This window comes from Rhinolophus sinicus, chromosome 6, assembly GCF_057876585.1.
Source record: "Rhinolophus sinicus isolate RSI-liver-muscle chromosome 6, RSI-T2T, whole genome shotgun sequence".
NCBI lineage: Eukaryota > Metazoa > Chordata > Mammalia > Chiroptera > Rhinolophidae > Rhinolophus > Rhinolophus sinicus.
This window is the reverse complement of record NC_142506.1, coordinates 44,313,959-44,335,691: the sequence shown is the minus strand read 5'-3', so window position 1 is coordinate 44,335,691 and position 21,733 is coordinate 44,313,959. Positions and strand designations below refer to the sequence as shown.

Sequence of the window (21,733 nt, the reverse complement as noted above, 5' to 3'; positions counted from 1 at the left end):
ATCTCCACATTAAACTAGTCTATATTAGTTTCCTGTTTAGGCCAAAACGTCTATAACAATTTGATTAAGTATTTCTCAATATGATCAAAAAATAAGATTAACTTTTATGTTTTAATATTTTATTCAAATACTTCAATTTTAAACATCTGTAAGATATTCAACAATCCATTATTATTTCACTTTTAACATAAATTTAACTTCAAGTGGCAGAAGAAACAAAAATATGTAATAAGACTACATTTTCAGCAGTTATCTTCGAATAGGGAAACCAAAAAACTCACACCACCAAGAACAAACAAACGAACCTAATTTATTAGGCATGTCTACATTTTATTTTCCTTTAGGTGATTTTTTGGGGGAGGGAAATTACACTTTCAAAGAATCAGCCCTTACAAATAGAGCAGCTAATCTTTCCAAAAATAAAATCCAGTATCTAGAGTCTCAAAACTCACACAACCAAATGGAAATGTCTGGTAGTTGGCCAGACATTTGGGTCATGCTCGAGTCAGTTTCACATCACAGGGAATCATCTCTAACTAATTTCAGTAAATTCCAATTCTTAATGTAACCAGAGATTACCCTTGTTATTTATTCCCAACTGTGTTGACAATTGTCTTATTGCTGATTTGTACATATTTTCTTTGGCAACTTTTTTGACTATCATTGAACACAACTGGACAACTATAAAGGTTTGCATTAACAAGTATTTCAAAAATTTCAACAAAACTTCATTATAATTATTTAAATGTAATTTCTTATAGATGCTAGAATAGGAAAGCCTCCAAACATGCCTAATGTAATATAATGGACAAAAAAGAAAAATTACTAAATAATCACTACTACACGCTTTTCAGTTGTATGTACAAGTATATAATTCACCTCAAACACCAGTAAAAATATTACGTTAGCTCCGATTCTCTATCAGACTTTCTGTGATAAAAGATAAAAGTTAAACGTACAAACTAACAGCTGGGTATCTGTTAATTTTTCTGGGAGGTTGTTTCATATGGATTCAAAATTACCTCAAATTAGCTAGAATATAATATGAATTCTCAATGCCTTATAAAATTAAAGTATATTGACAACTTAGTAATTTTTAATTCTTTTCTATGGAAGAAGCCTATTTTGGAGGCTTGGCACAATGTTACCAAGAAATTTAAACAAAAAGCTCCAGTCCAGATAGATAACTAAGAAACCTTTTCTATGATAACAAAATCACCAACTTAAATTACTAATGGCTTCCACTAACTATTACCACTCCAAAATTCACACAAGGTAAATTAAAACAAGTACGGTGGAAAGTGTACTCTGAAGCTTATTCACATTTTACAAAGTGATGAAATTTAGCCAACAAAAATTCAAATAGGCATATATGCAAACATTCGTACGCAAACTTTCATGAGTAAGATATAAGAAATGATTGATTTTGATAATTTTATGTACAGCTTGTATATAATTTAAAACAAGTACAACTGAAAATTTTCTATGTAAAAGCCACAACAGTCAAATGAAATACTAAGTAACAGTCTTACAAACTGGTCTCTCTGAGGAGTTTTCAGGGAGAATAACTGAGTGATGTTATTCTAAGAAATGCCGTCTTCTTGATCAATCATTTCTGTTTTAACCGAGAAGACATCTGCCAGCATATGTTTTGGAATTTCTGAACCTCTGACTTTCAAGGCATAACAAGCATTCTCCACTTTGGCCAGACTTTGTTTCAAGGTATAGAGCTTCTTAGAAACCTCGTAAGGTCCAGTGTTGCCAATGAATGAAAACCCGTCATAGACCTGCCGTAGAAACTGGCTCACTTCAAAGGGGGTGTCAATGTCCCCGTTGCCCACACTGTTGATACACACCCGCATCAGCTCTCCAGTCAGGTCGGCCACTCCCAGAAGGTAATCAACGGGTGTGATTTTCAGTCTCCAAGTACCAAACTGCTTATCCTGAGAATCAGAAGAAGGCTGGTAAACAAAACAAAACAAACAAAAACACACACACAAAGAAAATACATCGTGAAAAAGAGTGATATGCACGTATCATATTTATTATAATGTAAAAAATCAAGAGCAGATCAGCGTACTAATCTTCTCTTAATGAAATGATCCGTTTTGTTTAATGACCACTCGCGATGTCACAAGAGGAATTCATGCCTTGGGCAGGGAGTTCAACTTCAAGATCATTTTGAAATCTAATACTGTACCATTATAAAATCACTATTTCCAACTTTACTTGAAATACAAAAATCAAAACATTCTTAAACAAGGCCAAATTATTTTATTGCATGACAATCACTCACTCATTTAAATAACAAATCATAAGCCCTCCAAGTTTGTAATCCACTCATGTTTTCCTAAACCACTTATTCCCTTTCTGGCCTGTCTTCTATCCCCACTCAATACTGACCATCATGATTTATTACTTTCTCGCTACCGCCTCCATTCCTTTAGGCTATTTTTCTATTGCACCTGCCCAGCAAAAGCAAATCCTGAATTCATATTAAAACCTACTTTTGTTAGTGCTTTATTCAAGTGGCTAAGTACCACTGAGTGGAAAAATAATAATAATCACAACTATACAGAGTTTGTACTGCTACAAATTACTCACCAGTCCTAATGTCACTGCTTCTTACATGGTTCTCTCTCCAGTCTCTTCAAACACTACTCCAAACCTTCACCATTCTCCTCAGCCCCCTACTCAATCCCACACCTCTTCTCTCTCAGTAGACAATCTGGCCTGCTTTCAGTGGCCTGGTCATTTGCCAGATCACCTGGCACAAGCTCTCTTAATTACCTTATCCTTACCAAAACAAAACACGAAAAACAAAAAAACTTATTTATGTCCACATCCATCTTTACCTTCTATCCTCCAGTCTCAGATGATGAGTTGTCCCTCCTCTTGTCTGAGGTTAACTCTTCCAAATGACCTTGACCCATCTCCTCCCACCTCTTGCAGGACCTTGCTTCATAAGGTGCCCTTGGGCAAGTTATTTCATCTCTCTAAACCTCAGTTTCCTCATCTGTAAAATGGGATAACAGTACCTACCTCAGAGGTTTATTTCAAGGATGAGATAACATTTACCAAGAAGTTCTTGGCATCATGCCTAACACAAAGTAAATGCTCAATAAATGTTAGCTATCGCCATTACCATAATCATGTAAATCTCCTCTCTCTACATCAATTTCTCTCTCTATTGGAAGCGGCGATACTTAAGTTGTTATGAAAAGTCTGTATGAGACTTAGCTAGAAGTTGCAGTTACACTGGAGGACATTTCAGGCCGAGGGGACTGCAAAGGCATGGCATGACATGAGCACTGTGTGGAGTATTTGAGAAACTAGTGAGGTATTCCTTTTGAGTCAAGTTTAAAGTAAGAAGTAGTGAAGGATGAGTCTTGAAAGACAGACGGGGATACAAGTCACAGTAAGGAATTTGGACTTTACATATAGGTAAGAGAGTCACTGAGAATTAAGCAAGGAAATGACAGTCAAATGGAGGTGTTATTAAGATCACTCTGCACTGCTGGACTGCGCTTCAGAGACCACCTGGTCCAATGCTCTCAATGTAACGTATAAGGGAGGAAGCCCGAGAAACATCAGAGGTGATACAGCTAGTTCATGGCAGAACTGGTAAGTACCCAAAGTCGGCTCCCAATTGTGCTGATGCCTCTGAAACTACATCATGACATACAAGTACCTGCTATGTTTTGTCTCTATTAATTGTTAGATAACAGGCATCTTTTCCGACTGCAGTAGGGGAAGAGGGGCTACATTTCATAGGTCATTTATAAAAATAACTTTCGCTTAAGAAAACGTTAAATGTTTTTATTTCTATCATTAGACAGGAGTTTCCTGGTTCTAACTATGAAGTTGATTTTGGAGAAAAAGGCACACTAAAAAATTAACAAATTTCAACTAGTAAATTACCAAGGAAATAAATTCCACTTAACTGATAATGTATATTAGAAACTAGAGGAAAAAAATTACTTTAAATGCTGATTTTCAAGATGAATCTCAAGTACTGGGGGTGAAATATCATGACATCTATAATGTGCTTTAAAGTGACTTAGCAAAAAACATTCAGATGAAGCAAATATGGCAAAACGTGAACAATCGCACACAGGCAGTGCGAATATGAGTACTGACATGTTACTAGTCTCTCTACTCTTCTGTATGTTTGAAATTTTTCATAACAAAGTTTTTAAAAATTAAAAATGTTTTCACAGTATTCTCAACAGGCACATCAGAGCAAAATACCTTCACCTATCAAATTCCCAGAATTTGTATCACCAAGAATCTTTAGCACTAAAAGGAAAAATTATTTATGAATGCGGTCTTAACAATTTGAAAAGTGTACATGAATTTTGTGACACCATAATTTACTACTAAATAATTTACTACCTAATCCTGAGAACAGTGCATTTACTCTCTGCTCCTCTTTACTGTTCGCACTGGTATTTCCATTTTGACCTATTAGAGAGAATTTGAAAGGAAGATGGCAACTTCCCTTAATGTATTTAAGAAGCAGGGTCAAATAGGCTTACCTTACTTCTTTCTGTAACTCGATCTTCATTAAATGAATTAAAAATATGAAGGAATTTCACTTCTTAGAATGAATTTCCTCCTTAATGAACTTCATATATTAAAAACTGAGGCCATACATTTCCTTGAAGTTATATTTGTCATGCCAAATTCAGTCTCACTTTTCATTAACATTTTAGTTAATGTTCAAAAAAACACTATTTCTGCGGCTTCTTCCATCTTCTACCCTTACTCTTTGAGTAATGTTAAAAATAATAACAAAGAAAAAAAGATGAAAATTTTTAAAACAACTGTTTAATTTTATTTTGAAGTGTACTGGTTATCTCGGGAAATATCAAATATTCACACTGTCACCTCACTGCCTGAATATTAATATCTTGTAACCAGGGGGAAAACAGTATTTATTTAAAAGTCAAACTGCAAGTTTCTCTTTTCTTAATTCAGAAGAGCTACATAATTTTCAGACACAAGATTAAGAACTGAGTAAGTGACTAACAGCTTACTATACAATAACAACTTTATATTAACTTTATAGTGACAACTAACTGTTGAGGATGTACGAGTAATACGCTCTAATTTAAACCTTTTAAGTCAAATCCTTCAAAACACTCCTTTGCAGTAGACGCCTGGCACTTGGAGAAACACTGGCCCAGTGGACAAGGGCACTGGTTTCAAAGCTTAGCCCTGTCCCCTTACTAGTTGTGGGGCTTTGGATCAGTTATTAAACTCTCTAAAAGTCTGTTTCCTTCTTTGTAAAGTGAGGGTGATAATTCTAACCTCACAAGGCTAATAAAAGGATAAAATGAGACAGAGCTTATAGAGGGCATCTATAAACACATGGTAAAACCAAAAGTGAGCCTACAGCAGTCACTCAGCAGGGAGTTAGGTAGAGTGGTGTTTTCCCTCCACAGCCCCACTGTTCGACTCATTACCACATTCCAGACCAGCCCCATGCGGGGACTGCACTTCCAAGAACACTGCCATCCCCATAATCCTGCCGTTCAATCTCCTCCCATCATTGCACTGTTACATACATGATGTCATACATGTGAAATAAAGTTTTAAATTCTTACGGTATTATTTTCTTTCCCATTGTCTTCTGTTGTGAATATCAATTGTTTATTAATTTCATCCATACTGACAAGTGATCGTGTTTTGATAAAGTGTTGAAAAGTGACGGCCTCCACATATTCCTGTAGTCCTGAAAAACCAACCAAGAAAATTACTAAGGAACAATCACTAAATTAGTAAGAATGTCAGAATAAAAAACTTCAAGTGAATCATCACCTAGCTCAACCAGGGCATGGCGGACGCCCACTTCCGTAACGCGAGTGCTACCGCAGATTCAATCCTGAAAACACAGGTCCCCTGGGCAGGCGGAGCGGACTGGCCCCGAGCGCACCAAACACGTCTGTGGCTGTGACTGAACCTGACCTGCAGCTGAGTGCAAATGTATTCGATTTCTGCTTTCTAGTCACGAGTCATCAGTCCGAAAAACTAATCGTTCCTCTAGAGAAATATCAAGGACTTTTAGAAAAAAATTTTTTAAAGAATTTTAAAAAAGGCTTCTTTAAAATAAAACTTCGATAGGCTTTAATAGAAACTGTACAGATTTCTTTTTTCTCCCTTAGGTAGCAAAATAGACCAAATGAGACAAAAATTAAAGATCATTCTGACCTTTCTTACAATTCTAGTAAGTAAACACTAAATAATGCAGATTAAAGTGTGAAAATACAAAACACTGTTTTTCTCTTCATACTTCAAATGGAGCCAAGAATAGATAACTCCTCCCTGCTTTAGTAGTTTAAGTTAAAAACAAAAAAAAGCTAATGAGCAATACAGTTTTGTGCTGGATGGAAATTCTACAAAATTCACAATGAATTAAAAATAAATTTTGGTAAAGGTCAAAAATAACACTATAAATTTTTTGAAGTGTTTTAAAACAACTAAATTCCATAGTCACAATTTTTAATATTTTTTTATTATTATCAGTTTCAGGTGTATCAAAATTACTTTCTTATGTTGTAATCTATAAAGTAACACAAGGAAAAAGTGTTCTTATAAATGCTTATCATTATTGTCAGGTTAAGAAACTGCCTTAAGTCTTCTTTTTGAAGGCTTTATTGTAGAAACAAGAAGAGGAGAATGAGTTCTGATTATGGAAAAAAAAGTCAGAACTTAAGCTGGGATCACCAGTATTTGTCTCTCTAACCTTCGTGTGACAGTCCTGCTTCTCACACAACGGCCCAGCAGCTGACACTACAGAGCCGCGTGGCAGCAACAGTGCTGAGAAGGCTGACCAACCGAGGTTATCATCACATCAAGTGCCACCCAAGGTCAAAGACAAAAAGGGAAACGGATGACCTGGCTTTGACAGCAATAAAAGGAAACAACTAAATGAAACTATCCTGACCATCCTGAGCCACAAGTGATGTTAAAATCAGATCAGAAAACAGGTGCCTGCAACTGACACAACAGGACATGATGGAAAAAGATACTGTTTAATAAACCACAACATGCTGAGAAGTGAAACAATGAAGTGGAGTTGAACAGAACAGATAACATCCTTTACATTTACAATAAAAAATACCTGAAATTTCAGTTTTATGAGTAGGTAACCACCTAGTCCCCTTCTCTGAGGACCATCTATATTTCTCTTTTTCTTCCACAAATACTTCATGCATACAAAAGCAAACAGCAAAACTAAGGACCACTCATCACACCTCTGAACACGCCCTGGCATGGTTAGCTGTGGATGAGCAAAACAGGAAGATATGCACCCAAAGATTATGTACAAGGATGTTCGTCGTTACAATCAACATACCAAAAAATGGAACCGATCAATACTAGATGTGCCACTTGTCAATTTCCAGTATTCAGATAATGGAGATGGACCCTAAATCATGTCTCCTTTGCCGGCTGGCACGTATTAAACTTGGTTGGCAGAGGGCGCAGGAGGCAGGAGGGACAGCAAAAGAGGCAAAGGCCCCTTCCGGTTCTTGTGCCTCTCCTAGCAGCCTTCCCAGTGCGGAGCAACCAGCAGCTCAGGGGCCAGTAGCACATGGCCTCTTCTTGGGGACAGCTTCCCCTGACTCGAGAGTGGCTTCCCAGCAAGCCACCTCCTTGGACAAGGAGTTCCACCACATGGCGCCTTCCCACAGACAGCTTTCCAGAGAATTCCATCAGCTCAACCCCTCAGCTAACTTATCTGCCATCCAATAGGCCATGCCTTCAGGGGGTGAGGGAGGGTAGGGACAAAGGCCGGACCCTTCCAGATTTTTCCCTCCTTGGATGCTCTGCCTCAGTCCTGGGGTAGTGGCTGCTCCTGTTACCTGATTTTCCTGTTCTCCTCAGAGTTCACTTTTCCTCTTATCAGGTCATCTCCTACATAGTTAGTTCTTTATATTCAACTTCCCCTGTTCAAATTCCTGTGCAGTTTGCTTCCTGTTTGGGCCCTGATGCATACAATAGGGAATTTGGAAAAGAAAATCTGGTATTATTTCCCCTTCACCCCTATACTACAGAGGAGGTGTCACACGTGGGGAGGCCAGTCGCCACCTCGGCTCAGGATCCAGACAGTCCTGGCAGGAAGCTTAGCCTGGATTCTCCCTCCAACGCACGCACGCACGGGGTGTCCCACTTTACCTTCTCTACGGGATGCTAGCTGTCAGTACAGCAACGCGCTCACATCTCTCCTACCAGCGGCCCTCTTTTTCTCTCAACTACTGCCCCTCTCTCCCCTCCACTTCAGAGATGAATTTCTCGAAGTAGCTGGCTACCTGTCCTCAGTGACCTCATCTCACACTTCCCGACATACTTCATTCCAGCGTGAGCCCCTCTACACCGAACCAGCTCTAAGGTCATCAGACATAGTAAGTGTAAGGGACATTTTTCTCAGTCTTAACCTTGGCAGCTCAGTAACCGCTCGTTTCCTCCTTTAAACAAGGTTCCCTTTGGTTCCTTTGGCAGCATCACCTCCTGGTTCCTTTTTCTACCTCTCCAGCCCTGTCTTCTTAGCCTCCAAGTCTATTAGTCCCAGGCTGTCTCAAATTCATCTACATTTGGCTTCAATGAACCCTGCCATCCCTCAACTTTACATCTCTGGCTTGGAGTCACATACAGGCAAACGCACATGTGACAATTCCCAACAGAGGGACCTCTAAGTCAACATGTGCAATGATGAATTCACAATCTTCCCTCCAAACCTGGTCCTCTGGTTCTAAGGGCACCTGCCTTCCTCCCATCTGTCTTTCGCTCTTCTCATCCATGCTCATCCCATAGAGTGTTTGCCTCTGTGCTACAGAACTGTGACCACATTGCTCCCCTGCTTACAGCCCACACAGCTTCCCACGGCTCTTAGAATACAGAGCAAAACCATTAATATGGCTTCTAAGACTCTCCCGAATTTCACCCCCACCTACATCAGCCATAGTCAAGTTATAACTTACAAAGGGTTACACTTCAAAGATGGGTACATAAACCCATATTTGTATGTCAGAATTTTTCCTAAAATCCTTTAAATCAACAAAAGTACAAAACTTGTATGTACTCCATAAAAATAAGTTTTCCTAGTTAGTGTAAATCACGATTTCTTCAGTATTTCTAGGCATAATCCTATCCCCATATCACTACCGTTGGCTTACCTTTCAGGGCCATGTTAAGCAAAAGTAGCAATGCTTTAAATGCTAAAGAATCAAACAAAAAGAATCAAACACAAGCGGAAACGCTCTGGACCTACATGTGGCAATTGATATGGGTGGCACAGAGCATAAGAACCAAGAGTATATCAGCTGCAGGTGGTACATACAAACTCTCCTGAGCCTCCACGATTAAAGCTCAAAGATAGAGCGCAGCAGGCGAGCATTAGCTCCGTTTGACGGGTATGAGCCACTGCAAGCTTAAACATGGAGAATGAGCACACCTACCCTGTGTCCCCGAAAATAAGACCGGGTCTTATATTAATTTTTGCTCCAAAAGATGCATTAGGGCTTATGTTCAGGGGATGTCATCCTGAAAAATCACACTAGGGCTTATTTTCCGGTTAGGTCTTATTTTTGGGGAAACACAGGATACACCTATAATCTCAAACTGAACTGATGGTCAAGGTACAAACTCCCATGTGTAGTTCAAAGCAGAAGAAATCAGTCAGCAGTGAGGATATCACTTAAGCTGAACTAGCCTATTTTCTATTCTCTCCTGGAAACACTACTGTGTGTGATGGTTAATTTCATGTGTCAACTTGGCAAGCTATGGTACCCAGCTGTTTGGTCAAACACTGGTCTAGATGTAGTTATGAAAATATTTTTTAGATGAGGTTACACTGAAATCAATGGACAGTGAGGCAGATTACACTCCCCCCCCAAAAAAATGGGGGGGGGTAAGGTGATCTCATCCAATCAGCTGAGGGCCTTAAGAACACAGCATGAGGTTTACCACAGAAGCAATTCTGCCAATTCCTTAAAATCAATCAATCAAAATAGCTAGCCAGCTAGAATTCTGTTTCTCTGGAGAAGCGTGACTGAAATGGTGGAACGGCGAATCTGGTAAGACAGAATGCTTTAGCTGATTCACAGAATGTAAATGTGTATGGAATGCAAAGCTTCTGTAATCTCTCCACTTTCTGTTCTCTACCGTTTTCATTCCTCACCCATACTGTGCCCTTTCTTGCTTCAAGGTGTTTTGTACGTGGCTCCTTCAGCTTCCATTCCACGCTCTCCTAACTCCTTACTCAGCCTGTTACTAAACCTTGAGAGTAGCCTTCGAAAGAACCTTCGAAAGGCCTTTGAAAGAACCTTCGGAAGCCTTCGAAAACCCTTCGAAAGAACCTGTCTCTGGCACCACCCCATTCTAAGTAAAGCCCTATTGTATGTTCTCCTAGTACCATGCGCCTTTCTGTTATAGCACTAATCAAAGTTGTATCTAAACAAGGTAAAATTCCTATCTGATGTCCAGTGCCATCCCTTGCTAGACGGGCAATGCCAGGACGACCCTGTTCACTGCTATATCCTGTGCCTAATATAATGCCTTTCATAAAAGCATGATTAAATAAGGCAGAACCATTTTTGAAAAACTAAATTATTTTATAACATTTAATAAGTAGGAAAAAGCCCACTTTGAAAAAGACACAAAATACAATAAATAAATAAATAATTAAAATACAACATATAAAGTATGATTATAAACAAAGACAGTGGGAAATAGGGCAAACCAGCTACTTAAAACAGTATCAAAAGGATTCTAACCAATTCAGCATGCTAAGCAGGGGTGTAAATCCTTCTAGTGGGACAAATATTGTTATATTACACTATTTTGCTTACAGAGATCAGTGGGGATAAATCACATCTAAGAATTTGATCCTTTTCAAGGAAAGATAGAATTCCGGGACTGACTCCATGATGCTTCAGGACAGCACTAGAGAGTAGATGTCCCTTTATTTAACCAGGTCCCTAAAGAGTGATTGGACACCCAAGGGTAGAAATGGAGCTAAATTTAGGACAGGGACCATCAAATACTAAGCACCATGATCTCTATGGTGGTTTTCAAATTTAGACTGCTATAAACTATTCTTCCTACAGAAATACCAAAAAGAAAGAAAGAAGAAAGGAAGGAAGGACCAACAATTTACTTTCATCTTAATGAAAGTAAACAGATGGCAACCAAGTAAGGATGCCATTTGCTTTGGTAACAGAGCACCACTAAATAACATAAATAGTGTCTTGTTGCTAAAATATTTGCGGTCTTATAAAAAAATGCCTATGAAATAAATTTAATTCATCAAATAGGGTAATCGACATAAAACTCGCCATTTCATCACTTTAAGTGTACAGTTCTGTGGCATTAAGTACACTCAGTGTTGTACAACCGTCATCACCACATCCATCTCCAGATCTTTTCCATCTTACACACTGACACTCTGCCTCCATTAAATAACAACTCCTCCTTCCCTCTCCCCAGTCCCTACAACCAGCATTCTGCTCTCTGCCTCTGAACGTGAATACTCTGGGTATCTCATGAGTGGAATCACACAGCATTTGCCCTTGTGTGACTGGCTTACTTCACTCAGCATCATGTCCTCCAGGTTCATCCATGTGGTCGCCTGTGTCAGAATGTCCTTCCTTTGTACGGCTGAGTAATGTCCCACTGTGAGGATATACGACATTTTGTTCATCGACTCATCCATCGATGGACACTAAGACCGCTTCCACCTTTTGAGTATTGGGAATACGCTCCTATGAACACCGTGTACAAATGTCTGCTCAAGTCCCTGCTTTAGTTCTTTCCGATACATGCCCAGAAGCCTCCAATAAGACTTTAAAAATACATGAATAAAATATTAGTAATAGCTTATTAAGTCTTGAGTGTCAATTACATATAAAATAATGTACTTCACATCCATCTTTTTAACGCTCATTATAACCTTACATGGCTGTACTACTATCCTTCTGTTATGGATAAAAATAAAAAAATAAAAATCGAGGCTCAAAACAGTTAAGAAATTAAGACATTCATCCAGGTCACACAGTGAGTGATGAAATGTATCTATACTTCCCACCTTATGTGCTTTACATTCAACTCCACATAAAACACATTCACTGTCTCTCATTTCCCCACTAAATCCCCACTTCAGCTTTCCTCTCTGCTTTATTTAACCTAGTCTCTAGTTTCTCAAACTATATGCTTCATGACATTTCTGTGCCTATGTTCCTAGCAGTAAGAAAGAATGTTTTGATCAGCCCCAATTAGGGCCGCACCCATTTCTTCATACCCACTACATAAAACTTCCACAATGAAATGCCTCAGTTGGCTTGTATCATAAACAGCTGTAGGAGCACCTATTTTACACCCCAGAGCCCTGAAGGCAAGCAGCATGTTCTCAAGACGTTGCTCCTTTCCCCATCCCCAGTGACAGCACTTCATAGACAGAAAAGGCTCAGATGTGCAGTGAATTACTTATAATAATCTCTACCTCTTCCTCCTCACTAGTTTTATGAAACTATAAGAGCTTTAACAAAAAAATCTTTTAAAATATTCAAATGTCCACAACTATCTCATTGTACTAATTTACAGTACTTTGGATTTAAAATCTACTACCAAAGAAATATTCTTACAAGATTAAAGTTCAAACTGATGACGGTCAGAAGTAGAGGTCTTAGAGTTATCTGATTTATTTTTTTGGGTGAAGAAAAGAAGATATGGAACAAAAGCCCTCAAAATTCATCTCTGGTGTCAATCTCTATTAACACGAATGGCTATCAAATATTACATTTTCAAGCATATCTAAAGTCATTATTTAAGTTGTCCTAGGGATGTGGTTGACTGAATTTACTGCCGAGCTGAGGCAGCCATTTTTGCTCCACAGAAATTAGGTTTCATGGTATACTACAGAGAAAGTTCAAGGACATCTGGCCCAAAACACTGAAAAGCGTTTTTGGTCACATGTAGGTAAAAGGATGTTTAAACAAGTTATGCTTCAACTTGATGAAAAGGACATCCGCTATTTTCAGTGAATAATCCCCAAGGTGAAAGATTTCAACCTACTGCCACAGTCCATCAAACAATGCCTTCCCCTTCTGCCTCTGTCTTGGATGAAATCCAATTAGAATTATTTACAGAAACAGCTGCCAGTAAAAGAGAAGTTTGCAGGTTGCTTTTATGGAATTTGTTATTTCTCTTCTTGTTCTTCTATTAGAACATATACAAGGAAACCCAACTAAACGCTTCTGATTATTTTTACTTATTCTTGTAATACTTAAGTAATATACATCCAGTCCAAATCTCCACCAAAAAAACATATTTAAAGGTAAGCAGACAAGACCTAGACGTTTCATTATAAATTTGAATTTCATGTCTCTACTTTCTTTTCAGGCTTTTAGTATTTTAAAAAATTGTTTGCCATGTGACCCAGCAATTCCACTCCTAGCTATGCACCCAAGAGAAATTAAACTCTATGTTCACATAAAGGTTTGTAGGCAAATATTCACAGTGTTCTTCACAATAGTCAAAAAGTAGAAAAAAAACAAACGTCCATCAACTGATGATGAAATAAACAAAATGTGGTCTAGATGTCTGTACAATGGAGTATTATTCAGCCACGAAAAAGGAATAAAGTACTGATAATGCTATGACACAGATGAACGCTGAAAACATTATGCTAAGTGGAAGAAGCCAGGCACAGAAAGCCATATACTCCATGAGTCTATTTATATGAGATATCCAGAATAGGCAACTCCATGGAAACAGAAAGTAGGTAAGTGGTTGCCTAGGGTTGGGAGTATTGGGGTACAGGAAAGGAGATGGGCAGTGGCTGCTAATGGGTAAGGGGTTCATTTTTAGGGTGATGAAAAATATTCCAGAATTAGATAGTGGTGATAGCTGGATATCAAGGATAATATTATAGTAGTTTCAAGTGTACAACAGTGATTAGACGTTTATATACCTTATGAAGTGACCACCCCGACCAGTCTAGTACCCGACTCGCACCACATATAGTTATTACAATACTACTGACTATATTTCCTATATGCCGTACTTTACAGCCCCATGATTATTCTTATAATTGGCAATTTGTGCTTCTTAATCCCTTTACCTTTTTTGCTCACTCCCTAACCCCCTTCCTACCTGGCGACCATCACTGTTTTCTGTATCCATGAGTTCGATGAAACACCTGTTTCTATCTCTGGTTCCCAGTAGACTCCCCGAATACTATCCGCTTCTCCCCTCAGACAGGGCATTTCTCTTGGAAGTTTACAAAAGAGGGCCACAGCTCAGCTGCACAACACGAATCCCCCCCCTCACTCTACTCTGGACTTAACTCGAGCCGACTCCCCAGTCTCCCCACCCCAAAATAACAGTTTCTGTAGCTTGCCCTCTAGCTGCAGTGTAACAAACCAAAAAGCATGTTACGGGCTGAACCATGTCCCCCCAAATTCATATGTTGCAGCCCTAACCTCTAGTACCTCAGAATGCAACTATATTTGGAGATAGGGCCTTTAAAAGGTAATTACGTGAAAATGAGGCCGTTAGGGTGGGCCCTCATCCAGCCTGACTGGTGTACTTATAAAAAGAGATTAGGACACACAGAGAGTCACCAGGGACGCCCATGCACAGAGGGAAGGCCACGTAAGGACACAGAACAAGGGCGGCCATCTTTAAGCCTAAGCGAGAGGCGTCAGGAAACAAATCAACCCTGCCAACACCTTTATCTTGGACTTCAGCTTCCAGAAATATAAGACAATAAAATTCTGTGCCTAAACCCCCCAGTCTGGGACATTTTATTATGGCGGTCCTAGCAAACTAATACAGTGTCTCAGGATCAGTGCATGTTTGGCTTCTGAGATAAACCAGATATGCTAAAATGTGTATTATTAATTAATTTTACTATTCATCACAGTTAATAATATACTACTTACCAACAGACATGGAAGTATGTTTTTATTTTAACAACCAAAAGGGCGATGGTAGTGTATCAGCTGACTATGTTGTCCTACTTCTCCACTGTCATCCTATTGTAACCAACTAGCAAAAGTCTAACCCATGAATTAATCTAACTTTCTACCTCATTCATTCCTGTTTCCATACAGAAAAGGTCACATTTACTGATAAGGTAAACTTTCAAACATGATTAACAATAACTAAGAAACATTCCTGGTTGAGCTGTCACCCCCATTACCCTCAGTCATTCTTGTATCTGCAATCTCCCACCACTTCCAAACCACTGCCCCAGCTCCTGTCCTTTCTCAGCACATGACAGGAAGAGAGGTTACTGAGCAGGAATTTCCTCCTTGCCCACCTCCGTACCCATCCTTCACTACATCTCAGAGGAGGCGGCTTTCCTCTCACATGGGCTTCTCAGTCTTCCTGAGCTCTGGGATGGATTCCATCCTCTCGTGCTTCTTCAGGGATCCTATTCCATCAAATATTCTATTGCCTTTAGTTCAGCTTCCCACAGGACCCAGTCCTGGACTTTTTGCTCACTCTCCACTCTCCTTGGACAATCTCATTCATGTCTACAAATCCAGCTACAGCTTGAAGCTGATGACCCGAAGGCTGTTAACTGCAGACTGGTCCTGAATCCTGAGTCCTCTAGACCCACACTCGTATATCCACTTGCCTATTAGGTAGCTACTCAGATGCCCCATAATTCCCAATTAAACCCTTTCCATCTTCTATTTTCTCCTCTTAACATCCCCATTCAAACAGTTGGCCAAACCAGAAACCTAAAGCGTTTTCCTAGACTATTTTTCCCTTTCTCCTGTACTTTTTTTTAAAAAACCATATCCTAAAAACATGTCCTTTCCTGTCCATCCCTATTGCTAATACCAAACCGGAAGCCCTGTTCCCTGCACACCTGGAACCACCGCTATAGCTTTCTTACTTACCTCCCTGCCTCTAGCCTTCTGCCAGGTATGATAATGGCATAAAGAAAGCACAGACTTGAAACGAGATGCCCTGGGTTCTAAAGCACATTCAGTCTCTTACTCGTTATGTGCACTACGGGAAGTTTGTTAACTTTACTACACTTCCCTTTCCTCATTTGTGAGTACAGACGCCTACCTCACTGCACTGTAGGATTTATATAGAATAACGTATCAGGGTCTGGTACAAGGGCACCCCCTCTTTGACTGCTGAATTACACTGAGGGGAGAATAATTAAAATAAGAAAAGACAGCCATTAAATTTTGTTAGACAATATTGTATATAACTTCTTTAAAGAAAGCAGTGGGTTTTTTTGTTCTCTGTTTTCTTTTCAAGGTATTAACTCACTATTAAAAGAGGCCATTAACCTTCCAAAATGTTACCCCAGCCCAAAATGCACTCTAATTCTAAGAAGCAATGGGCAAATTCTGTTAATGGCACACTATTATTTATCCTCTCATCACTTAAGACAGTTGGTCAGGGAACAAGGAGCTGCCTGACTCCGTGCATCCTCGTGTGTCCACATCTGAGCAGGACTCTCTCCTCCACAGTCCCCTCCTCAGCTCCATCCTCATGAATTGACAGACCTAAGCTCAAAAGAGAAAACTTTCTGAAAAGCAACAGGAATGTTCACAGGTGAAAAGAAAAACTGGGCTAAAAGACCTCCACACACCCGGGCAGTCTAAGCAGTGTGTACAGACTTTCATCTAAAAAGAATGTTTACAAACTGAGTTTCTGTAACCCAGAAAATGCCTCTGGAGAGATTTTCTCATCGTCATAGGATTTACCACAGAAGTTTGCAGTATGATATATACACTTATTAAATTGTGATGAAAACAGTCACAAAAAATGTTTACTGAATCATCTTATTTAAATGCAAATTTAAACTACTCTATTTTACTTACACATTCACGTAAATTAAAGGATGTATGAGTGTCTTTAACTAGATATAGAAGCTGAGGTTTGGGAGTACAAGCCTTTGGCTTTAGAGAAGATAATTACAGAATAAAGCCCTGAATACCAGCTCTGAGAGAGGAGCTGGTCTAGCAGAAAATGTGTAAGAGCAGGTAACACACGCACATTCGGTTCCAATACATCACTAAGCTCATTTACCAAATGAGGTTGTAGGACTACATGTCCTCAAACCACTCCTTATTATAAAATTATTTTCAAATTAGGCAAACGAATGCTTTCAAACAAAATTAAATATATTCAGAAAAAAATGTAAAATCCAGTAAACCAAATGGATATCAAATTACTATGTTGGGCAGAGAAAAAATTTTTTTATCAAACATATTTCATTGTCTTTGGCACAGAAAGAAACCATATTTCCCATTCTCCCTTGAAGTTAGGTGTGGCCTGCGGACCAGCCATTAAAATGTGGCATGAGTGACCTATGCCCCCTCCAGGACTGGCCCTCCCGCCAGTCCTATGTTGATGGCCTGGCCCATCTTGGAAACCGTGTCCTGATGAGACACAGCCCTATGATCCTTGGTCCCCGAATGACAAAGTGGGCAGAGCACACTCAAACCACCATCGAAAGCCTGGGCTTTACATGAGAAAGAAACAATTCCTATTCTAAGTCACCAAAATGTCAGTTTATACATTTGTTTCAGTACTTAGCTTTACCTTAACTGACATCTCTGGCACACTTAATCTTCACTCATAAATAGATAAATTCAATTTTTAGCTATGGCTTTCCCTTCACTAAATTCTTTTATCATTCCAAAGGCTTACAGATCTTAATATCCTAGTTCATTTTTCAGTGAGCCTTCTCAATTTTGCTAATATGCTGAACCTAAATCAAATTTCTCTGTACTGATACAAGGTTTAGAACTTCCCTAAATAGTCATACTGACCCTATCTCTGCTTCATGTCTAAGTAACAGCACCTAAACATGTTTTCTTTTGAAAGGAACAAAAAGCAGTCAAACAAAAATTTGCAAAAGCAAATCATCAGATAAAGGATTTGGTTGAACAAAAAAGAAGAGCCCTTTAAAACAGTTTTATCTTCATTCTGTCAACACTTAATCAATACCTAGTAAGTGTCTGGGTTACACATCAGAGAACAACAACTAAAAATACCCCATTTGTTGGGACTTGTAGTGTTTACATTACAGCGGGGGGGGGGGGGAGAGAGAGAGAGAGAGGGAGGGAGAGAGAGAGAGAGAGAGAGAGAGAGAGAATCGAGAAATATACTATGTAACAGGAGATTATAAATAATGCCAAAAGGGGTTAAGTGCTATTAAAAAAAAAAAAAGAGAGCAACAAAAGAGCTGTGTGTGCTGGGTTTGTAAGGAAAACCTTAATATTCTGGAGAAGAGGAGTTCAAGCAAGATAAAGCTTTCACTAGGGGTTAGGTTCTAAAGTCAGTAGATAAATTAAATCCAGTGGTACTCCTTACAAGCTTATGACCTTTGGCAAGTTGCTTACCTTCTGTGAGCCTCAATTTCCCCACTTATGAAGTGGTAAAAATCACATCTGCATCTTAGGGATATTGCAAAGGTCATGAATATGAAGAATGATGGCTTAAAAAATATCTCTAACTGGCCCAAAACACTCACTTAACCTATCATTCACATTCTGGGATAAGAGAATCGAAATATTAGTTAAGGTCTGAACTTTTGTACATCAAAATATCTCAACATTAAATAATTTTTACCACTCTCTCAGCGATATAAACTAAGCTAAAAAAAAATTTTTTTTCTTTAAGATGGAGGACCTTTTCCCCCAAATTGTTAATTTTTCAACAAGAGAGAAAAACAACAAAAACATGATAGGGCACAAAAATTTTTTTAAGTGACTTATTTCAAGCCACTAATGATTCGTTCATTTGTTTAACCATCCCTTGGGACAATCTGTAATCTACTCTGATAAGAACTGTGTAGAAAACAGACCTAACTTTTTGTTGTTGTTCAATTATTAGTAGGATACTCACTGTTTGAGCTCACACAAGTATCCCTCGGGGAAATGCTCTGCGTGCCATTAGCACTATTCTTAATGAGGAAAAGCACAGAACTCCTTTAGTTCAATGCCAGAATTGTTTTATCTTCAAGTCCAAAGAACAACTATTTGGAGTAACACCAAAACAAGCACTTAACAATTACAAGCAGCAAGCTATTCATAAGCATCACATTGTTAATGCTACTCTAATTATAAATAACCTTATTTTATCAAATCAAATATCTGTCAGCAATTTTAAGTCCCAGATACCTCTTTATTTGACTGCTTCATGCCTCAAGTTTAAGAAAAAACATCTTTATTGCTTCAAGTTAAAGAATCTTGTTTTATTATAAAGACTTCTTACGGAAAAGTGAAATATAGGGAATCCTTACATTTTTAACCCGAGAAATCTTCAAAGCAAACTTACAAACAATAAAGGCCTAAAACAGAGTCTGGTGCTGATACCAATCCTCGCAGACACAGATAGTGGAAATGTGAAGGAGGCCGCTCCCATGTAGGAACGCCCTGCCTGCCTAAACTCTTTCCAAGGGTGCCGGCCGGCCTTCCGTCCGGACTTAAGAAAAGAAGTACTCTATGGACTCAATGAAATGTTCCCTCTGCCTGCCATTCTCCACTTCTCTGTTTTGTTCTCAAGTCAAGTGCAGCTTTCCAGGTTTCTTTCCATATCACTATCCAGATGGTCCTTGCCCTGGTTTGAAGTCTTTCCTTGCATTTTACTCACTGATGAATGATGGACATACGAAATAGACTCTAGGCCAAACAGAGCCAACCAGGATGCCCCACCAGATACTGGGGAAGTTTAAGTTGTCAGGATTAGTAGGGCTTAACCACATACTAATACGGACTTGAGAAGTTTAATCTAAACATAACACCTGCGTTTGATGAAGCACCAACACTGTGAGGAAAATATACAAGTTTTTATAAAAATACCTAAGTTTTAAGCATGGATGGAAGCCAAAAGTGAAGACTACTGTGGTTTGCTTTTATTATATGCATTACAGCCCCATGAATTTTCACAACATAGAAAAAATAATCACGATTATGGAAGTTATTCAGACTCCCATTATCCTTGCCTTTCATTGTCCCAGTTAATATAACAGTTAGAAGATGCTGTAGGATGGGGTTTGTTTACTTCGATGCAGTAAGACATTTAGACTGTACTGCTTCTTCAGATAAAGGCCTTTCTAGGAAGTGAGACCCAACTTGCTCCCCCACCACCCACTCCACCTCCCATTCACCCTCAAGATGATCTCTGCAGCCGTTTATATAGAGCAGGAGCTTTATGACCAAGCTGTCTGTCTGCCATGGGTCTATCTCCAGTGTGGGTAGGGCTACTACTGCTGCATATGGGACAGAGCAATTGTGACAATTCACTGGGACTCTTTACAGCAGTTAGTTCTCATATAGAAATGACTGATAAATCCCAGGGCTTCTGATCAAAAACCTACAACGTTCCTGCAGCCAAGAGAGGCCACTTCTGGATTCCAACCACCCCTGAGAACTGAGAGGCGAGTGTGCTGGGTGACTTGCTGACCTCCTCCCCACTCCACAGCCACTGGAAGAGGCGTGTAACATGTGCAGGCGCTCAAGCAGAACCAGGCCAGTGGCCACAAACGTGAGCTGCCCTGCCTTCCAACCAGAAACGAGTGCCCCAGGGATTCCTCCCCGTGGGGCTTTGGATAAAGAGTATCATTAATAGGAAAGGCATGGATGTTTTCACTAAACACGGCACAGATTTCACCACAGAACTGCCATGAAGAGAATTATTATTCATGTAATCTCCCGATACAAAGAACTGCTCTGGAAGAGGGAACTAAGAACTCATCAGTCAACTGTGACTTTCCTTGTTAAAAAAAAAAAAAAGAGCCCTAGGGTTCGGCCCTGTGGCTCAGGCGGTTGGAGCTCTGTGCTCCTAATGCCGAAGGCTGCCGGTTCGATTCCTACATGAGCCAGTGGGCTCTCAATCACAACGTTGCAGGTTGGACTCCCGCAAGGAATGGTGGGCTGTGCCCCCTGCAAATAGCAACGGCATCTGGACCTGGAGCTGAGCTGCGCCCTCCAAACTAAGATTGAAGGGACAACAACTTGACTTGGAAGGAGTCCTGGAAGTACACACTGTTCCCCAATAAAATCCTGTTCCCTTTCCCCAATAAAATCTTTAAAAAAGAGCTCTAAATTACCAACAATGAAACATACAAATCTTAAAACGTGTAACTCAATGAATCTTTACATATGTACACACCCATGTATCCTCACCCAAATCAAAATATAAAACATTTCTATCACTCCAGAAGGTTCTCTCACGCCCCTAGTCAGTAACCCCCACCCCCAGGTAAGCACTATCCTGCCTTTTATCCCCCTACATGAATTCTGCCTCTTTTTGAACCTACGTAAACGAAATTATACAAGAGATACTCTTTTGTGTCTCGTTGTGCCAAAAGAATGTAAGGTTCACAGTCGCTGCCGCGTTTATCATTTTTCATTGCTATATAGTATACCCTCGTATGACTATACCACAATTTATCCATTCTCCTGTTGATGGATTTATCTCAGTGATTTTTCAGTTTTCGGCTATTATGGCGATAATCATTGGTTACGTAAGCCTCCAGGCTCTTGGGTCACACCCAGAAGTGATCATATGTATAAACGTGTTTTTAGTTAGATATTACCAACATTTTTAAAAGCGGTACTCTCACTCTTTATATTTAGTCAAGTTGGTGAGTGAATGGTGTCTTGTCGTGGTTTGAGTTTGCGTTACTTGAGTTAACAACGTTGAGCACCTTTTCATATGCGTATTAGCCATCTGAACATTTGTTTTT

The 21,733-nt window shown here is 39.4% G+C and overlaps 1 protein-coding gene across 4 annotated transcripts in view; it reads right to left on the bottom strand.

Moving 5' to 3' along the window:
• Positions 1 to 309: 309 nt before the first annotated feature.
• The window catches only part of TSNAX (translin associated factor X), a 30,518-nt gene continuing 9,094 nt past the window's right edge, over positions 310 to 21,733 (bottom strand). For 2 of the 4 annotated variants that reach the window (XM_019712894.3, XM_019712896.3), the window contains exons 5-6: positions 5,610 to 5,737; positions 310 to 1,961 (exon numbers count right to left, since the gene is read on the bottom strand). In XM_019712894.3, coding sequence (XP_019568453.1) covers positions 1,584 to 1,961; positions 5,610 to 5,737 — 506 coding nt within the window. In that variant the 3' untranslated portion in view covers positions 310 to 1,583. The remainder of the gene's footprint in view (positions 1,962 to 5,609; positions 5,738 to 21,733) is intronic. The other 2 variants (XM_019712895.3, XM_074316459.2) reach the window with 1 other exon arrangement.